The sequence below is a fragment of the Otolemur garnettii genome, unplaced genomic scaffold (genome assembly GCF_000181295.1).
Source record: "Otolemur garnettii isolate 467f Iridium unplaced genomic scaffold, OtoGar3 scaffold00099, whole genome shotgun sequence".
Classification (NCBI taxonomy): domain Eukaryota; kingdom Metazoa; phylum Chordata; class Mammalia; order Primates; family Galagidae; genus Otolemur; species Otolemur garnettii.
In genome coordinates, this window is record NW_003852494.1 from 483,955 (window position 1) to 504,403 (window position 20,449).

Consider the following 20,449-nt stretch of genomic DNA (forward strand, 5'->3'; position numbering starts at 1 on the left):
AAAAAAAAAAAAAAAAGAAGAGACGCATGAGCCAATGGAACAGAATAGAAAACAGACCAACATAGAGACACTGGCTTTAGGGTGAAGTGGCATTGCAGTACAGGGTAGGGAAAGATGATCACTCAGCAAATGATGCAGGAACAAGCTGGTACTCATGTGTAGAAGAGCTGTGGCCACTCCCTCATGCCATACACAACAAACATGTAAGTCCAAAGGGCTCACAGTCCAAAATGTAGAAACCCAGACAATAAAGCTTCTAAGAAAAAAAAAAAAAAAAAAAAGAAAGAAAATATTTTCATGACCCTGGGTTGGCAAAGATTTCTTAAGCAAGACATGAATGACACTAATAAAAGAAAGCAACTGAAAACCAGACTTCATTAAAATTAAAAACTGCTTCACGCCTGTAATCCTAGCACTCTGGGAGGCTGAGGTAGGTGGATTACCTGAGCTCACAAGTTCAAGACCAGCCTGAACCAGAGCAAGACCCCTGTCTCTAAAAAGCCAGCCGGGCATTGGGTGGTGCCTGTGGCTCAAAGGAGCAGGACGCTAGCCCCATATACCAGAGGTGGCAGGTTCAAACCCAGCCCCGGCCAAAAGGCAAAGAAAAAAAAAATTTTTCTGGGCGGCGCCTGTGGCTCAGTGGGTGGGGCACGAGCCCCATATGCCAAGGGTGGCAGATTCAGACCCAGCCCCAGCCAAACTGCACCACAAAAATAGCCAGGAGTTCTTGCGGGCGCTTGTAGTCCCAGCTACTCAGGAGGCTAAGGCAGGAGAATCGCCTAAGCCCAAGTAGTTGGTGGTTGCTGTGAGCTGAGACACCACAGCGCTCTACTGAGGGTTAATAAGTGAAAATCTGTCTCAAAAAAAAAAAATTCTATATAAAACAGCCAGGCATTGTCGCGGGCACCTGTAGTCCTAGTTACTTGGGAGGCTAAGGCAAGAGAATTGCTTAAGCCCAAGAGTTTGAGGTTGCTGTTAGCTGTGACGCTACAGCACTCTACCAAGGGTGACAAAGATTCTGTCTCAAAGAAAAAAAAGTTAAGAACTGCTGCTTCGGCTCGGCGCCTATAGCTCAACCGGCTAAGGCGCCAGCCACATACACCCAAGGTGGCGGGTTGGAATCCCCAGCCCGGACCCGCCAAACAACAATGACGGCTGCAACCAAAAAATAGCCGGGCGTTGTGGCGAGACTCGCTTGAGCCCAGGAGTTGGAGGTTGCTGTGAGCTGTAATGCCACGGCACGCTACCCAGGGGGACAGCTTGAGGCTCTGTCTCAAAAAAAAGAACTGCTGCTTCTTAAAGGCAGGAAATGATATTTACAATACAAAGAAAGTGTCTAGATTACATAAAAACTCTTAGAAATCAATAAGGACTGACAGCTCAATCAAAACAATAAACACATGGCCAGGCATGGTGGCTTATGCTACTGTAATCCCAGCACTTGGGAGGGCAAGGTGGGTGGATGATTGCCCGAGCCCAGCCTGACCCAGAACGAGACCTTGTCTCTAAAAATCACCGGGCATTGTAGTGGGGGCTGTAGTGCTAGCTACTTGGGAGGCTGAGGCAAGAGAAATGCTTGAACTCAAGAGTTGGAGGTTGCTATGAGCTATAACACCACAGTACTCTACAGAGGACTCGACCACACAGTGAGACTGTCTAAAAAAAAAAAAAAGAACAACAAACAAAAATAGGCACTTCACAAAAGAACAAATCCAATGCCCAATAAACATATGAAAATGTGCTTAAACTCAGTGAGTCTTGGGGAATGCAAATTAAAGCCACAGTTGAGATACCAGTACACACCTACCAGAAGGATACTCAGCACCAAAGCTGGAAAAGATGTGGGACTGTTGTGCTGGAACTCTCATACTCTGCTAACATAGAGTATGAGAGACACAAAATGGTGCAGCCTCCTTGGGAAGTTGGCAATTTAAATGTATATTTATTTATTTGAGAGACAGTCTTACTCTGTTGCCCAGGCTAGAGTGCTATGGTGTCAGGCTAGCTCATACCAAGCCCCCCCAAAAACTTCAGGCGATCCTCCTGCCTCAAACTCCTGAATAGCTGAGACTACAGGCACCTGCCACATTGCTGGGGTTCTTTTCCTTTATTTCTTTCTTTCTTTTTTTTTCAAGTAGGGACAGGGTCTGATCTTTCTCAGGCTGGTCTCCAATTCCTGAATTCAAGCAGTTCTCGACCCCTCAAGGTATTAGGATTATAGGCATGAGTCACCACAGCTGACTATGCACATTTTTTTTTTTTTTTTAGACAGGCGCCTCCAGCTGTCCCCCTGGGTAGAGTGCTGTGGCATTACAGCTCATAGCAACCTCCAACTCCTGGGCTCAAGCGAGTCTCTTGTCTCAGCCTCCCAAGTAGCTGGGACCACAGGTGCCCACTACAACGCCTGGCTATTTTTTGGTTGCAGCCATCGTTTTTTGGCGGGCCCGGGCTAAATTCGAACCTGCCACCTTAGGTGTATGTGGCTGGCACCTTAGCCACTTGAGCCACAGGCGCTGAGCCACTATGCACATTTTTTTAAGAGACAGGTCTCACTGTCTTCCAAGGTAGAGTACAGTGGCATCATCATTTACTACAATTTCAACTCCTAGGCTCAAACAGTCCTCCTGTCTCAGCCTCCCAAGTAGCTAGCTGGGACTACAGGCACATGCCACCACTACTATCTAATCTTTTTTTTTTTTTTTTGAGACAGAGCCCCAAGGTGTCGCCCTGGGTAGAGTGCTACGGCATCACAGCTCACAGCAACCTCCAACTCCTGGGCTCAAGTGATTCTCCTGCCTCTGCCTCCCAAGTAGCTGGGACTACAGGCGCCCGCCACAACGCCTGGCTATTTTTTGGTTGCAGCCATCATTGTTGTTTGGCAGACCTGGGCTGGATTCGAACCTGCCAGCTCAGGTGTATGTGGCTGGCGCCTTAGCCACTTGAGCCACAGGCACTGAGCTGAAATCTTTTTTTTTTTTTTAATAGAGACACAGTCTCGCTATTGCCTGGGCTAGTCTTAAACTTCTGGCCTCAAATGATCATCCCATAGTGCTAGGATTACAGGCCTGTTATACTCAGCTAATCTCTTATAAAGCTAAATGTGCATTTACTATGTGACCTATCAGTGCCATTTCTAGGATTCTACCCAAGGGAAATGAAAGGATATGTCTATATGAAGACTTAGATGCAGATTTTATAACATAGCATATTCATAAAAGTCCCAAAATAGAAACAACACAAATATTCAACAGAAGATGGTATAAACCAATTGTGGGACCCTGGGACATCAATACAACAGCAGACTATTTAGCAAACAAAGGAAACAAATTACTGACACAAGCAAGAATGTGGTGAATCTCTAAAACATGCTCAGCCACTGCAGCCAGACAGAAAAGACTGTGTGATTCCATTCATGTGACATTCAAGAATAGCAATCAACCAGGTGCGGTGCCTCACATTTATAATCCTAGTACTTTGGGAGGCTGAGGTGAGAGGATTTCTTGGGTTTAGGAGTTCCAGACCATCCTAAGCAAGAGTGAGACCCCTTCTCTACTGAAAAGAAAAAAACTAGGCAGGTGTGGTGAGTGTCTACAGTCCCAGCTATTTGGGAGGTTAAGGCAAGAAGATCACTTGAGCCTAGGAAGTCTGAGGTTGCTGTAAGCTGTAAGCCACAACATTCCACCCAGGGTGAATGGACAAAATTTAAGAAAAAAAAAAAAGAACAGAAATCAAACCAGTGGGCCACCCTGAGCAAAGTGTGACCCCTTTCTCTACTAAAAATAGCAAAAATTAAGCCAGACAAGATGGCAGGTGCCTGTAGTCCCAGCTACTGAGAAGGCTGAGGCAGGAGGATTACTTGACTCCAAGAGTTCAAGGCTGCACTCCACCTGAGCAACAGAGCAAGACTCTGTCAAAAAAAAAAAAAAAACGAGGCAAGAAGCCCTCTGGGTGTTCTGTATACACACATGGAAAACACTCACAGAGCTTCAGATGCACACACTTCAGAGTTTGCATGTTACACCACAATAAAGTTTTAAAAAGGTTACTTCACATGCAGGAGGAGTATTCTCTGACAGCCCCTTACTCCCAGTCCAAACTGGGGCCCGTCAATTATCCTCAAGACTCCATTGCTTCTCCTAATTCCATGTTCATTTGTGGGTTTATTCCTTCAACAGCCTTCAATAAAATGCCAGCTCTGGCTCGGCGCCTGTGGCTCAAGTGGCTAAGGCGCCAGCCACGTACACCCAAGGTGGCAGGTTTGGGCCAGCCCAAGCCCGCCAAACAACAATGACGGCTGCAACCAAAAAATAGCCAGGCATTGTGGTAGGCGCCTGTGGTCCCAGCTACTCGGGAGGCTGAGGCAGGAGACTCGCTTGAGCCCAGGAGTTGGAGGTTGCTGTGAGCTGTGATGCTACAGCACTCTACCCGGGGGGACAGCTTGAGGCTCCTGTCTCAAAAAAAAAAAAAAAAAATGCCAGCTCTTCCAGGACTCAGCACATGTCTGGCACATAGGAGGTGCTCAAAAATATCAGCTGACCAAATGAACTTAACTGTACGGCTCCTTCATCCCACCAAGAACTTCTCAGGGCTGAGATTACAGCTGTTTTGCTCTTGCTAGAGCAAGATCTTAGCACATAATAGGCCCTAGAAAAAGAGAAAGGAATTAAATAAGAGCCACACAGTCTTCTCAACTCCAAGAGAGTTGCAGAGCACAGTGACTCTCAGCTCTCCAACTGCACAATGGGAATTAATCTGGTTGTGAAGGTGTGTTAAGCTGTGTGTTTTAAAAAAAACTTGGAAGATAAAACCTCAACAATGCATGAGAGGTGCAAAGAAATTCTATGCCTGTTGTGAACCCTGTAGAAATAAAACACCTATTTGTCAAAGTCAATCTGAGTCAGGGTTTTCAAAGACCTTGGACCAACCTGCCACAACCAGCCCAATGACACTCAAATATGAATCAAAAGAGATGTCCCTATACATTCTACAAAATTCTTGAATGATAATCCTCAAAACCTTCAAAGCCATCAAAAACAGAACTGTCCTAACCAATTGGCATCTGAGGAGACATAACTATCTAACATGGTATTCTGGGTGGCATGCCAGAACAGAAAAACAACATTAGAGAAAAGCTAGCAAAATCCAAAGAAACTGTGGAGTTCAGTTAACAGTAAGGTACTAGTGCTGGAGCCTTAGTTATGTCACCCGTACAGAGTAGCATAACAGGTGAGGCTGGGTGCACTGTGTATCTTAGCAACTTTACTGTAGATCTAAAATGACTCTAAAATACGAAGTTCATTTTTATTTATTTATTTATTTTTGAGACAGAGTCTCACTATGTTGCTCCTGGTAGAGTGCTGTTATATATAACTCACAGCAACCTCAAACTCTTGGGCATAAGCGATTCTCTTGCCTCAGCCTCCCAAGTAGCTGGGACTACAGGCGCCCAATACATGCCTGGCTATTTTTTGTTGCAGTTGCCATTGTTTAGCTGACCCAGGCGGAATTCCAACGCACCACCCTTGGTGTATGTGGCTGGCGCCATAACCACTGTGCTACGGTGAGTCCGAAGTTCATTTTTAAAGGAGCATACTTCTCTCTGGGCACTTTGCTGCTACCAGCAGGAAAATTTTCACCGATCCTCACGTCCCTGCTCTCAACTCAATGAATGACATGCTAAACCAGCAGGGCTTACCTTGGGTGGGTCGAAGAGCTCCAACACGCGGTCAGGGCCTCCGCTGTCGGGGCCTGGGGCCCTGCGCAGCACCAGCCTCCCACGTTGCCAGCGTGCCCCGCTGTCCATGGAGGCCTCATCGGCCAGGCTATACCGCAGCACCCCCTCTTTCAGGGCCTCAGGTGGTGGCTCTCGAGCCAGACTCCAGGGCAGAAGCTTCTTAGCCAGGCTGGGCCTACTCGGGGCCTCACCTGCCTCCCCAGCAGCACCAGCGGCAGTGGCCGCAGGCAGCTCCCCGGCAGACCGGCGGCGGAAGATGTGGCGAAGGCTACGGCGAAAGTGCTGGAAGGAGTAGGAACCTGGCAGGCGCTGCAGGGCCAGCTCTTCGGAACTGCGGGCCTTGGGTAGGGTGAGGGCGGGGGCGGGGGGGCCCGTCTCGACTGGGGGCACCTCGGCCTTGGCCGGGGTTCCACGGGTCTCCCGGTAGTCACGCGCCAGTGTCGCCCGGGGTCCTGGTGGCCCTGGCGCCCGGCCCTCACGCACCTCACGGCAGAAATAGCGCTGAAAGAGGTCGGTGAATTGCAGCGACACGAGCTCGGCGCGCAGTGGCGCGTGGTGCGGGTGCTCACGGGCGAAGAGCCAGTACTGTCGGGCCAGCTCCCGGGCCGTGGCCACGGCGTGCAGCTCGCAGAACTCACTCCAGCCCCGGGGGGATGAGGAGGCTGCGGCTGCAGCCAGGGAGCCTGAGGAGGCTGAGGACGGCTGCAGGGTTGGCCCATTCATGGTGGAGACCGAGGTGGGGCGGCCAAGCTGAAAGACACGTAGGGGGTGAACAATAAAGGAGTGAGCAGAAAGGCATGAAATGACTACTCCAAACCAGCCCCAGAAGCCAACCTGTTCACCCAGGACAACAGCAAAAATAAAAAAGGACGATAATACCAAGTACTGGTGAAGATGCAGTGAAATGAGCACTCCCCAACAATGGTGCAAGTTCTGTGAAGGAATACAGGCTTTTTGGAAGACAATTTAGTAGAATCAGTTTTAAACCCAGTAATCCCACTTCTAAATATTCAAGAGAAATACTTGATTGTATACACAGTGAGGCATATACAGGACAATTGCCTGCTAGACATTTCCTGCCAAAAGGTTTATGATAGGGAAAAATTATAAACTGTCCATCTAGTCCAACTGAAGACTAATGAAATACACTGTGGTATGTCTACAGGCTGAAATATTCTGCAGCAGTTGGAAAGGATGAAGAAGATCTTTTCCAACACCTCCAAAAGAACTCTAAAACATGCCATTAAGCAAAAAAAAAAAAAAAGAAGAAAAAAAAAAAACCAAAACATAGATTACAAATTGTACAATGCTATTTACATAAACACATACCATGTTTCCTGGAAAACAAGACACTGTCTTATATTTATTTTTTTCTCAAGAAGACACACTAGGGCTTATTTTCAGGGGCTATCTTCCTCCTCTCCATGCCAAAATGCATGGCGTATCTGCATAGCCATGCCCATCACTAGGTCTCATTATCTGGGTAGGGCTTATACTTAACAAATACATAGAAATCCTGCTAGGGCTTATTTTTATTTTTTGGGTAGGTTTTATTTTTGGGGAAACACGGTACATAAAGCAGAACTACCAACTTTTTTTTTTTTTGAGACAGAGCCTCAAGCTATCACCCTGGGTAGAGTGCTGTGGCATCACAGCTCACAGCAACCTCCAATTCCTGGGCTTAAGCAATTCTCTTGCCTCAGCCTCCCAGGTAACTGGGACCACAGACACCCAGCACAACCCCCAGCTATGTTTTGGTTGTAGTTGTCATTGTTGTTTGGCAGGCCCAGGCTGGATTTGAACCTGCCAGCACTGGTGTATGTGGCTAGCGCCTTAGCCACTTGAGCCACAGGCACTGAGCCTGAACTACCAACTTTTATATGTAAAAATTAAAAGGTCTGAGGCTGGGCAGGGTAGCTCACGCCCATAATCCAAGCACTCTGGGAGGTTGAGGTGGTGGACTGCCTGAGCTGGAGACCAGCCTAAGCCAGAGTGAGAGTAGGTATGGAAAAACTAGCCAAGTGCTGTGGCAGGCGCCTGTAGTCCCAGCTACTTGGGAGGCAGGGAGAGGCAAGAGAATCACTTGAGCCCAAGAGTTTGAGGTTGCTGTGAGCCGACTCCACAGCACTCTACCAAGGGCAACAAGGTGAGGCTCTGTCTCAAAAACAAAACAAAATAAAAAAGAACAAATAAAAATTAAAAGGTCTTGCAGAAGCAACCCATTCTGAAACAGTGGTGACCACTGGGAGGAACCAGAATTGGGGTGAGGGGAAGAGAAGGGTTGGGAGGGGGAAGATTATTACTACTTATCTCTAGGAAACAGAGTTAACAGTACAGATTTTGGAGCCTGAGTTCAAATCCCAGCACCACTGGCACTTACTAGTTGTGTGACCTTACTTGATTTCTCTCTGATTTAGTTTCCCATCTATAAAACAGTGACCATGACAGTGACCTACTTCATAGGAATGTTCATAGGTTTAATGGAGTTAAGAAATGTAAAGGCCTTAAAAGCTAGGAAAAGCTTAATACAGGCTAGCTGCTATTACTGTTATTTCACTGTTACAATAAAAGTATGCTATTGGTGTCTACAAAAACATAAAACAACAAATAAGAGAAATAAACTAACAAGACTCACAGGGATACAAAGGTATTTCCTGCTCTGGGACAGGTAGATGCTTGCCATCTTAAAGGGGGCTCTGGCTCGGCGCCTGTGGCTCAAGTGGCTAAGACACCAGCCACATACACCTAAAGTGACAGGTTCGAATCCAGCCCGAACCCGCTAAACAACAATAATGGCTGCAACCAAAAAAAAAAAAAAAAATAGCCGGGCGTTGTGGCGGGCGCCTGTGGTCCCAGCTACGTGGGAGGCTGAGGCAGGAGACTCGCTTGAGCCCAGGAGTTGGAGGTTGCTGTGAGCAGTGAAGCCATGGCACTCTACCCAGGGGGACAGCTTGAGGCTCTGTCTCAAAAAAAAGGGGAAGGCTCCCTTCATCTTCCCATGGCTGGAGGACCTTACCTAAGGGTCAAGACAATCAAAATGACACTAAGCCCCACTCTGTAGTCAACCATCAGTACTATCCCTTTCTTCCTCTTAAGCCTGGCTGGGCCTGGGCCCTGCTGGCAACCATGCATCCATACCTGCTCTTCAGGATGGGGGAATGAGAAAGTCTCCCCACTGGAGCACAAGGGCACACAGAGATCCTTACTGAATCCACCCAGAACAAACAGTGCCACTCCAGTGACTGTCCCTCATGAACAGGGGCAGCAGGAACATAGGTTGCAGAGAGGTGTGGGGGCAAATGCCACCTCTATCTACTCCCTAACTTACCCCTCCCTCCCAAACATCATTGGAGGTTTACTGTGTGCCAGGCACCTTGCTAGGCCCTGGGGGTACAATAATGAACAAGACAAAAACCTCTGCTTTCCTGGGGCTCATGTTACAAAGGAGGCCACAAATTCATTGGCCTGACATCTGACTGGGCCTCTCTGAACCTCCATTTCCTCTTCTGTCAAGCAGCTGACAGCATGGTATCCACCCTGTAAAATGCTTCTAAGGAATCCTCAACAGGGGGCCCAAGATGAGTGATCTGAACCCAGAAATGAAGTTTCTTCTGCCACATGCCACTCCACAGGCATCTCCCCCTTTGTCATGGCAGGTCACACTGGGCACACCTAAAGGACAGCAGCAATGAGGGGCTGCCCCTGCCACTTCCAGGCCAGGGTGGAGATCCTACAGTTAAAAGTAGCAGGAGACCCTAGAAACAGTGTAAGTAGGTGTCTCTGCCCTTGTTGGGAGTATCCTCCAGCACACAGTCATTTTTGCACATCACAGGGTCTTTAGAAGTTGTACAGGGTAGGTGGTTTACACAAAGTAAATAGTCAGTAAAGACTGTCAGGCAGAAGGAGAGGGGGAAGGGTCACATCTGCCCTTAGCCACCATGCACTTCCTGAGGCTGAAAGGGGTGGGCCTGATACCCCTCACAGACACCAGTCCTGGGTCAACCCTGAAGTCCCCTACTTCTCTCCTTGATGCAAGAAAGGCAGTCACTGCCTCTTGGCTTAGGGGGGCCTAGAGAGCTCCAATTCCAGACCCAGGCTACTGCCCCATCTATACAGTCCATGTGATCTGCCCCCAGCCATGTGCTATCCCTGGGTGTTGGCACAAGCCATTCCCTCTGCCCTGTCTATTCTGCCTGCTTCCAGCTGCACATCAGAGAAACCTTCCCTGAACTCCCCAACTATGTGGAGGCCCGAACTTGTCCTTCCACATACTGGCCACACACTATTGCTCAGTTATCTCCCCACCAGGTACAGGTACATTCCCTGCCCCATCTCTAGTTCCTAGTATACAGCCCAAGCTCAATAAACATCGAATGAGTGAACAAATGAAAGCAAGAGATTAACTAGATTTGTGGCCTCTGGCTCTTCTGGCCTACACATGGCACCAGCATCAACCAACTACCACCTCCACCTGGGGCCAACTCACCTTTTGGGCACCCTGAGTCTCTGTCCTTTGCCTGGAACACCTGTGCCTGTCTAGCCCCTATAACAGAGTCTTGAGGCCTAACTGCAGGGTCAAACCTCAGAACAGCTGTCCACTCTAAGCTCTTTCTCTGACCAGGCCTCAGCTAGGACCCACCTCTCTGTGTCATGCTCTCAAATCCTCCATAGGAACAACAACATTTAATGAGTGTTCCCTATACAACAGACCTTTTCCTAACCATTTTTATAAAACATTAACTCTGCCAAGCTCTTTACAAGAGCCCTAGGAGGTAGGTCCAATTATTGCTCTATTTTAAAGATGGAAAAACTGGCTCAGCACCTGTGGCTCAAGTGGTTAAGGCGCCAGCCGCATACACCTAAGGTGGTGGGTTTGAATCCAGCCCGGGCCCGCCAAACAACAATGATGGCTGCAACCAAAAAAAAAAAAAAAAACCAGCCAGGCGATGTGGTGGGCGCCTGTGGTCACAGCTACTTGGGAGGTGGAGGCAGGAGACTCGAGTAAGCCCAGGAGTTGGAGGTTGCTGTGAGTTGTGATGCCACAGCATTCTACCCAGGGGGACAGTTTGAGGCTCTGTCTCAAAAAAAAAAATTAAAAAATAATTAAAAAAAAAAATAGATGGAAAAACTGAGACGTCCCATGGTTTGTGAGAACCTCCCAAAAGCCTGATCAGTGCCCAAATCCACACCAGGGCTCCTCTTCCCAGTGTCACCTGGATGTTTATTGAATGAATGAGAGGAAATGCAAAGGTCTCATTCAGTTCCTGTTTGAGTCAGGAGTCATTAGCAGTTCTGCCCAAGTCCCAACCCTACCAAGTGGTCAGGAAAACAGTCATAAGGTGAAAATAAAAAAACAAGGGTGTTGCCTGGGGCTCAGTGAGTAGGGCACTGGCCCCATATACAGAGGGTGGCAGGTTCAAACCTGGCCCCAGCCAAACTCAACAAAAAATAGCAGGGCATTGTGGCAGGCACCTGTAGTCCCAGCTACAGGCTGAGGCAAGAGAATTGCCTAAGCCCAAGAGCTGGAGGTTGCTATGAGCTGTTATGCCACAGCACTCTACCAAAGTGAAACTCTGTCTCAAAGGAAAAAGAAAATAAGAAAAGAAAATGATAACAATGATACTACCTCAGCTTCTCTCTGTGCTGCTCTGTGCTAAACACATAGTCTCTCTTCTAGCCCCCACTAGAGAAGGCCCATCATTATGCCCATTTTATAGATAGGAAAAACTGAGGTGTGGGGGGAGTGGCTTTCCAGGGTCACACAGCAGGTGAGGGATGGAGCTAGGATTAGATCCCTGCTCGACTGCTAAACAACAGTAATACTGCTTAGCATCCATCTCCCCCACCCTGCAGTGTGCATTCTTAGGGTCGAGAGGCCAATTTGTTCCTGCCGACTCCTCAGGGCTGCTCAGGGTAGGTGCTCCAAAAGTTATTAGTCATGTGAACTAATGAACCCCTGGGGTTGGACAAGGCAAGCTGACAACAGTGTCTGGAGCCATGAATGCAACTCTTTGGACTGCCAGTGAAGGTGAGAGAAAGACTCTTAAGAAAACACACTGAGCCACGTCCCTCAGATGACTTCTGGAGCTACTGAGTGAACCCAGGTTCACATCTTGCTTCTGTCCCTTGTTTACATGTGATGCAGAAGAGGGGGCTTCCCTCTCTGAACTTCAGCATGGTCATCTATAAAATAAGCTGATGTCCTTTTCCTGTCCATGTTTGGCATGGAGCTTAAATGAGTGGCTGCTGCTTTTTTATTACCATTCTTGTTAGAAGAGTATGGCAGCTCGAGAGTCAGCCTGCCCACCATGAGAAGCTTAAGGGAGAGCCTGCCTCATGGGCTGGGCAGGGGCATCATGGGAACCCAAACATAAGGCTTTCTCAAGGGAGAGGCGGCTGCTCTAGGCAGGAAGTCACCAGCCAGAGCCATCAACTGCAGCCCAAGCCATTAAGGAGACTGTACCAGGGAGGTTTTCTGGCCAGGAGGGCAGGCAGGCCATAGGACAGTGGTCTCCTCTCAGACACTGGCACAGGCAGTAGCATTTATTGAGCACTTACTATGAGCCAGGTACAGGTAAACAACTGATCAGATCATGACATCCCTGGCATCACAGGCTGACAAGCTCAGGGCAGGGAGCAATTATTCATCACCCAGGAGCTCCTAGGGTTAGACAGCAGGGGATAAGAAGCAAGGATCTTTGGGGCACTTCTATCCCAGCCACCAGAACTTCTGGGAGCCTGGTCAGCCAGAGATGAACCACCTTCCACACAGAGGGGCCTTCATATCCCATCTACCGGCTCAGTAGGGACTCCCGGGGAAGGACATTCCCAGCTATAGAGGTCTCCAGGATTTCCCCAAATCTCATAGCTATATGAAGGACAAGAACATTGTAGAGCAGGAAGCTCTCTGCCTGGCCCCCACCCCTACCTCAAATCCCCACAGCAAACACATGGAAGCAACTAGCTCCACGCCCACCAGCTAGGGGTGGTGGCAGGTCTGTATTTCATGACTCGAGTTCAGAACACAACTATGTCTACCAGAGTACCTGCCATGGTGACCTGGCAAGGGGTGCCCCATGTCTAGAGCTCCTCTATTTAAGCACATCATCCTAAAGGACCCTTGAGCCTCTACCAAGTTAGTGAGAAATCATAGGCATGCTTGAGCAGCAGGGAAGCTGGCTCTGAGATGTGGGGCCCCCTCTGGCCCATGATCCCAGAGATTGGGGTTCATCAGCCTCTCTGCTATCCACTCACCTTGGATAATGATTCAGAGCAGCTAACATTTCCCTTCTAATTGTCAAGCCCACATGCGGAAAAAGATCTTTTTAATTGTGGTAAATGAAATTAACATGAGCCAGTCCAGAGCCTCCATATTCCCTTGCCCCAGTGCACAGAAACGGGTAAGAAGTCTCATACTTTCAGAGAGGGATACCATCTCCAAGGAGGCCTCCATGTTGACTCCAGGCCATGGGGAACATTTCTGCCTTCCCCACGAATGGTATCAACTGCTCTAGGAACCCAGATCCTATGCGCCCAAAGAGGCCCAAAGAGCTGAGGGGATTCCAGTGGCCTGGCGAGTGGCCACTGCCCTTTCATGACATTCACGCTGCCAGATGCAGGAAAGCCCCTGAGAACTAGAGGGCTGGGAGCCCTGGGGAGGCCACTGGGCAGCCAGTATAGCCCTGATGTACCCTCTCTGGGGTCACCTAGTACCTAAGGGACATTTATCAGAGCAGCACAGTCTGCCAGAACAGGAAATGTCCTCTGGGTTCCTCCGCCTCCACTCCTAGTCTGACACTCCAGACACCACCCCAACTTAGCTGCAGGAGTCAAGGAAAGCCAGGGACCATTCTCCTTAAATGGGCAGCACCCTCCTCCCTGTCCCAAGGATGTGGCTTCTTTTAAGTGCTTCTGGGATGAAGGCAGAAGAAGGGTGAGACCCTAATTAGGGGGCACCCTCTCACTGTGCGGCTTTGGGCTGTGCTCAAGCCCTCTGGCTGCTGTGTACCTCCTCTACTCACTGCACCCTCTCTGGGCCTCTCCTCCTTGAGATGACCCCAGACTGTGAGCTCTAAAAGGGCAGACTTGTGTCAAAGACCCTCTTTTGTGTCCACCCCCCCCCCCCACTGCATTTGCAGTCCCCAGCCTCCCACAGCCAGGGCCCCCCATCAGGCCCTGTGTGAGTCAGCTCCAGCGAACAGGGCACAGACTTCCTCCCTCCCAGGCCTCCCTGGGGACACACACCCTGGGCAGCAGCCGGCTCCCCCTCTCTGCCCCCCCAGCTGGGGGGGCCACATCCGGGTGGGCCCCCAGGGGCTCCAGGCCTGGCTCACAAGGAAGCCCGCAGCCCGGCCCCCCTCGCCGACCCCTGACAGGGTGGCGTGGGAGGAAAAATCTTCCATCCATCTGCTCAGCTGCCGGGTTTCCGGCTGGGGCAGGGCCAGAGACGCCAGGAGGACCTGTTCCCCTGGGGAAGTGTCCTTTGCCCCTGCTGGGAGAAAGGATGCTGGGCTGGGCAATTCAACTGTGGCCAGTGGAACCTCAGAGACCTGACAGAGGAACTGGTCATCTGGGTGGCAGGACCTAATTAAGTGGGTGTCCAGCTGTGGCCATGGTCTACATGCCAGGACTTTGGACCTGCCTAGTCCCCCAAGGGACCTCAAACCCCCGGAAGCTGGGGAGCAGGGGTATAGGGCTCCTGGGTTTAATAAGGCCTGACTCAGAAAGTGACCCCAGCTGAGTCACTTCCCCTGGACAGCATTCCCGCCTCAGTTTCCTCAAGGAAAGCAGGCAGCTGGGAACAGGGGTCTGTTTGAGAACACGCCGCACACACTATACCTCTGGACTCTCTGAGGCAGGCTCTCTTGTCTGCCAGATGGAAGCAGCTTCCTGCCCCACCCATTCGAAGATGATGAACACCCTGGGGCCCCTGGGGACCGTTTTCCTAGGAAACCTGGCAATTAAGTGCCAGCCCCTCTTGGGCAATAATAGCCATAGCTTGCACTTATCGAGCACTGACTGCATGCCAGGCACTTTACCTGCCTCTTCTCAAAACAACCCTATCAGGTAGTTGTTAATACCCCCATTTCCTAGATGAAAAGATATGTAGTACAGAGAGGCTAAGGGACAAGGCCAAGGTCACATAGCCATAGAAATTATAGCCAACACAGTTCAAGTCCCTACCCTGTTCCAGGCTCAAACTTTGCATCACCACTCTGGAAGCTAGAACTCTTGGCTTCTGTTGGGCAGGCAAGGCCCAGAGAAGTCAGGTAGCTTGCCTAAGACTTCACACCTGGAAGCTACAGAACCTGGATTTGGCTCCAGAGCCAATGCTGCCACTAGGAAGAATGGGAATTTAAGAATAATAATATCTTCTGCTATTAGTGAAGCCCATGCCCACCGCTGAGTGCTTCATGTACCTCTTCTCATCAAGCTCCACAGATGCTGATTTAATTGCCCCAGAAAAGTTAAGTCACCAACCCACCAATTCATAGCAATGGGAGACCTTCAAGAAAACTGGTTTAGGCTCGGCGCCTGTGGCTCAAGCAGCTAAGGTGCCAGCCATGTACACCTGAGCTGGCGGGTTCGAATCCAGCCCGGGCCCGCCAAACAACGACGGCTGCAACCGGAAAAAAAAAAATAGCCAGGCGTTGTGGCGGGAGCCTGTGGTCCCAGCTACTTGGGAGGCGGAAGCAGGAGACTCGCTTGAGTCCAGGAGTTGGAGGTTGCTGTGAGCTGTGATGTCACGGCACTCTACCCAGGGTAACAGCTTGAGGCTCCATCTCAAAATAAATAAATAAATAAATAAAAATAAAAAAAAGAAAACTGGTTTATATATCCCGTATAAGGGATATATCTCCCGTATGAGGGATATATAAACCAAGCCCTAAAGGCCTTGTCAGCTAAGGGAGTGGCATTGGCCCAGCTCTTGGCCCTGCCAAGACCCACTTCATTGAGCCCTCATGACTGGGAGGGCACCCTATGTCCCCTCCCCAGGAACAGGTGGCCCTGGGATTGGCAGCTGGGAGGTCCCACCAAGTGCCTCCAGCTCTGCTCTCCTCTGCTTCTACCCTTGAGGAAGCGCCATGCAGCATATGGAGAATGTCACAGCCTGATCCAGAAAGCCAAGGGCCCCACAGGCTGACTGGCAGCTGGGCAACCCAGCTGCTGCCACATTTGGAGTTCTGATTTGTATTAGAAAGTCCTGTTTTTAAGAGAAGGTGGTTTGAGGACTGGGGGAAGGAGGATAAGGAAGGAAAACAAGCAGAGTTAATACCCATAGCAAAGGGCGGCGCCTGTGGCTCAGTGAGTAGGGCGCCAGCCCCATGTACCGAGGGTGGTGGGTTCAGGCCCGGCCCCAGCCAAACTGCAACAAAAAATAGCTGGGCATTGTGGCGAGTGCCTGTAGTCCCAGCTACTCAGGAGGCTACTTTCACTTTCACCTCCCTTAGGTGAAGGAGAATCACCTAAGCCCAGGAGCTGGAGGTTGCTGTGAGCTGTGACTCCACGGCACTCTACTGAGGGTGACAAAGTAAGACTGTCTCTTAAAAAAAAAAAAAACACCCATAGCAAAAAGGATAATCACCCCATCGTTATGACTTGTCTCCTCCTGACCCAGCCATTCTGAACACTAGGAATTCACTCATTTACGTTCCAGTAGCCCTAAGAAGTAGGTACTATTATCACACCTATTTGACAGATGAGCAAACTGAGGCAGAGGCAGTTACACAAGGCTTTATAGCCAGGAAGTGCCATCACCTCATCCTACCCAGGTCTTCAGACTCCTTCCAAAGATTCTGGAAACTCCAGTACTGCAGGTGCAGGAGGTACTCAAGGGAGACTGATGAATGAACGTTCCTTAGCCACTAACAATAACACTAACGATGCCAATGACAAAACCACCACCACCTGTAATTGAACCTTTTCTCTGTGCCAGGTAGCAAGTGCTTTTCACACACTGGGTCATTAAATCTCCTCTGCAAACCTGTATAACTCCATTTTACTGAGGTTCACGAGGGACATCTGTCCCATGCGCTTAGCTGGACAGAAGCAGCTCCAGGGCCTCAGCCTCCAGAGCCCTCTTCTGCTACTGCTAAGTCCCTTAGACCCCAGCTGCTGATGCTTCAGGCCAGCCCCTTCCCAGCCGGCTGCTTGTGTGGCCCTTGGGGACTCAAAGAAGTTCTAGGAATGTTCACCCTTTGGCTCAGAAGGATTTTCCCTCCCAGAGGGGGGTTGTGGGAAAAAGCTCCAGAAAACATACTAAAAACCCTTCTAGCTTCCCCCAGTAGGCCCTGGCCTCTCATCCCCTAAGCCTGGCCTGCCCAGGTAGCCTCTGCCTGCTTGCCTTCTATTAGGTCCCCCAAAGTCTCCAGGGCTGTTTCTGCTCTGGCAGCCAGGTCAGTAATGGGAAATCCAGATACAAGTTATGCCTCCATCCCTGGAGACCCATGTGCCCCACTGCCCTGGCAGGGCCTTAAGGCCAGACTGTATGTAAATATGGAGACAGGATGGCCTGGCAGCTAGTGGGTGTTAGGCAATGATCATCACCCAGGTGATGGAGTGTGGGTCAGATCTCAGCCCCTCCTGACACCAAAGCTAGACCTTGGCTCTACAGACGTCGCCTTACCAGGCCCCCTACTCTGAAGCCTCCACCCGCCACCGCCACCGGATTTCACTTCCTCCCACTCAGCTAGCCTGGGGGGGTGCCCCTCCCTGGAGGTCTCCAGCTGCAGGCAGTGACCTCCTCACCTACATCATCGTGGCCAGGAATGGGGAAGAGAAACAGGAGAATGAGGAAACTAAAAAAAAAAAAAGAAGCAGGACAAACAGGCAGGCCCCCCTCCCCAGTTCCTCAAATGCACCACACACACACACACACACACACACACAAAGAGAAAAAGCTCTCCTGGTCAGAGGGAGGGAAGAGAGGGGATTTCTGCACCAGGCATTAGAAGCCTCTGAAATACCCTCCCAACTGTGCTGACCTATAGGACCAACATCCCTTCCAGACATTTTCTTTTTTTGGGGGGGGAACCCCAAGAACCCTGGGCTAAACAGTGGTGTGAGAATATCATTACAAAAATACCCAGGCTCTAGGACCCCTAAGTGAACACCAAATTCAGTGGCATGTGGGTGCACGGCCCAACCCACCTTGCAATGCAATGAGTGGGGAGAGGGACTCCCTGGATCAGGCGCTACCCTGTGAACCACATGGCCTGGAATGGGCGGGTGGGGACGGACCGGCACAGGCTCCCCCTTCGCTCCCCCCTTGCAAGGGTTCACTCATCTCACAACCTCAGTTTGACTACTTTCACTTTCAAGGTACCAAAGGATGACCCCTGACTCCTCACCACGCACAAGTTGAAGGGACTGCTGCCCGTGACTGGCCAGGCTGCTGTAGCGGGGACAGGAGTGATGATGTTAGCTATGCCCTCTCAGCCTCTCATTGCCTCAGTTACCCCCGTTATATTCCCAACACGTGTGTGGGTGGGGATGTTGGATGGTGGCTGTCGCAGGCGCTGGGGAATGGTCACCTGGAACACCTCCATCAGAGTTAGCTGCAGGACAACATTTTGGGCTGCGGTGGGGGTGCGCAGAGACTAGACAGAACTGAACACGGGGCCTCCTCTTCCCCCATTAAAGCCCTCCCAGTCCCAGAGGAGGGGAGCGCTGGCACAGGCGGGCTTACCTGAGAGAGAGGGGGTCCGGGCCCGGCCGGCCCATGGCGTCGCGCGCCCCCGGCCCCCCGAAATCCCGAGGGGGCGGGCGCGCCCCCGCCCCGGGCGCGTCCTCTCCCGCGCGGCGGCTCCTCGCTCGCGGTTCGCTAGCTCGAGCGGGGCTCAGGCAGGAAACCCAGGCTCGGAAAATGGCCAGCGCCTCATCATTTCCGCCGCCAGCGCTTGACAGTTACGGGAGGATGCGCCCCCGGGCCGACACCGGGGAAACTTTGCTGCCGCCGCCGTCGCCACCGCGGGCCGCGACAGTCCGGGCGGGCGGCCGGGCGGAGGGGGTGGCCCGAGCCCATACCGCCCCGCGCCGTTATGTAAAGAGGAACCGACTACTGTGAGAGCGCTGCCGGGCGGAGGAGGGCGGCCGGGGCTGGGGCGGAGCCGGGGCGGGGCCATGGGGAACCACGCCCCCGTTCGCCCGCGAGTCGGAGATTCAGCGAGAGGAGGAAGGTCCTGGAGGTGTGGCTTGACCTGGCCCCGCCCATCACCGTTGCTCCTCAGTTGTTTGCGGGTCCGGGGTCTCCAGGCTTGAGTCCGGCGAGAAGCGGTGCCTTATCAAGTCAGGCCTACCACTCGCCCCCAGATTTCGCTTCAAGCAGCCTAAAGAAGAGAAAGCAGGGGACTGAAGGCGAGTCAACTTTAGTCCCACCCACCCAAAGCCCGCAGGCTACAGGGTGCCTCGGCGCTTCGGGGGCGGGGCCCTACGAAGAGGCGGGGCCTACCAGCCAAGCCTAGACCAGCATTCTCTCCTTGCCTACCCCCTGCGGGGCCTTATCTGCTCCCGCCGTGCGGGTCAGCGCAATAGTGACCTTGACTTTCATCATCGTCCAGGGAGGGAGCCCAACCCCGCCCGGCCCTGACTATCCTCGACTCTGCTGAGCCCACTCGCCATGGCTCCTATCCCCGGTTTGGATTGTGCCACCATTCTTAGCTCTGCTTTTGGCACAGCCCAGGACCATATTGACCAGCTTCTATCTGGCCACTTGTTCATTTTTCTCCAGGAAAGCTCTCTTGGACCGCTGGCTCCTGTATCTTTTGCGTCCACCACTCCATTCGCCCTCGGATATCTTATCTTTTACTTTGGGCCTGATGGGGGGGTGATATTGACGGTGGGGTCCCCGGTAGTCTGGAGTGGGGCACATACTCAGCTGGCCTTTCCTCCAACACAAGGGAGGGAGGAGAGACAGGAATATCTGCCCTTCTCTCTCCTCAGGAAACAAGTCGCCCACGCCCCAAGCTTAGAGGGGCCACTCTTTCCCCTACAGCTTGTTGCTTTATTCCACTCTTCCCCCTCCATACCTCCATTTCCTCATCTATAAAATAAAAGAATAAGTATGCCCACCCCATCAGGTTGCTATGAGGATCAAATGAGGATCAAAGTAGTGTTACCAGAGTGTGTGTTAAACAAACAGGCCTTGAGTCCTAGGCTAGGAACTATAGGAAGGGGTTCCCCAGAAGATGGGGATTTCCACCTTTGGGGGAGATGGGGGAAGGGAGCTGGTCTGCTGTAGCATCTCTGTAGTCCAATGCCATTGAAAAAACAAAAAATGCTTTTTTTTTTTTTTTTTTTTGAGACAGCGTCACAGCTCACAGCAACCTCCAACTCCTGGGCTTAGGCAATTCTCTTGCCTCAGCCTCCAGGGTAGCTGGGACTACAGGCACCCACCAGGCTATTTTTTTCTGTTGTTTCAGTTTTGCCAGGGCTGGGTTCAAACCGACCACTCTTGGTATATGGGGCCGGCACCCTACCCACTGAGCCACAAGCACCACTCCAAAAATGTGCTCGCTACAAATAGATATCAACACTCTCGCATGCTTCTCCATGCTAGAGACACAGCAGTGAACCAAACAGACAAACATCCCCACCCTCATGGAGCTGACATTCTTGTGAGGGGACAGGGAGCACAAATACATACATGGATTAACTATGGAAATGACAAAATAGTTATGAGATGGAGAGTGGAAAGGGTGCCCAGGAAGGACACTT

At 51.1% G+C, this 20,449-nt stretch overlaps 1 protein-coding gene across 2 annotated transcripts in view; it reads right to left on the bottom strand.

Moving 5' to 3' along the window:
- The window catches only part of SH2B3 (SH2B adaptor protein 3), a 47,597-nt gene extending 28,819 nt beyond the window's left edge, over window positions 1-18,778 (bottom strand). For both annotated transcript variants that reach the window (XM_012809067.2, XM_023516876.1), the window contains exons 1-2: window positions 18,423-18,778; window positions 5,696-6,484 (exon numbers count right to left, since the gene is read on the bottom strand). In XM_012809067.2, the coding sequence (XP_012664521.2) occupies window positions 5,696-6,457 (762 nt within the window). In that variant the 5' untranslated portion in view covers window positions 6,458-6,484; window positions 18,423-18,778. The remainder of the gene's footprint in view (window positions 1-5,695; window positions 6,485-18,422) is intronic.
- Between the last annotated feature and the right edge of the window lie 1,671 nt (window positions 18,779-20,449).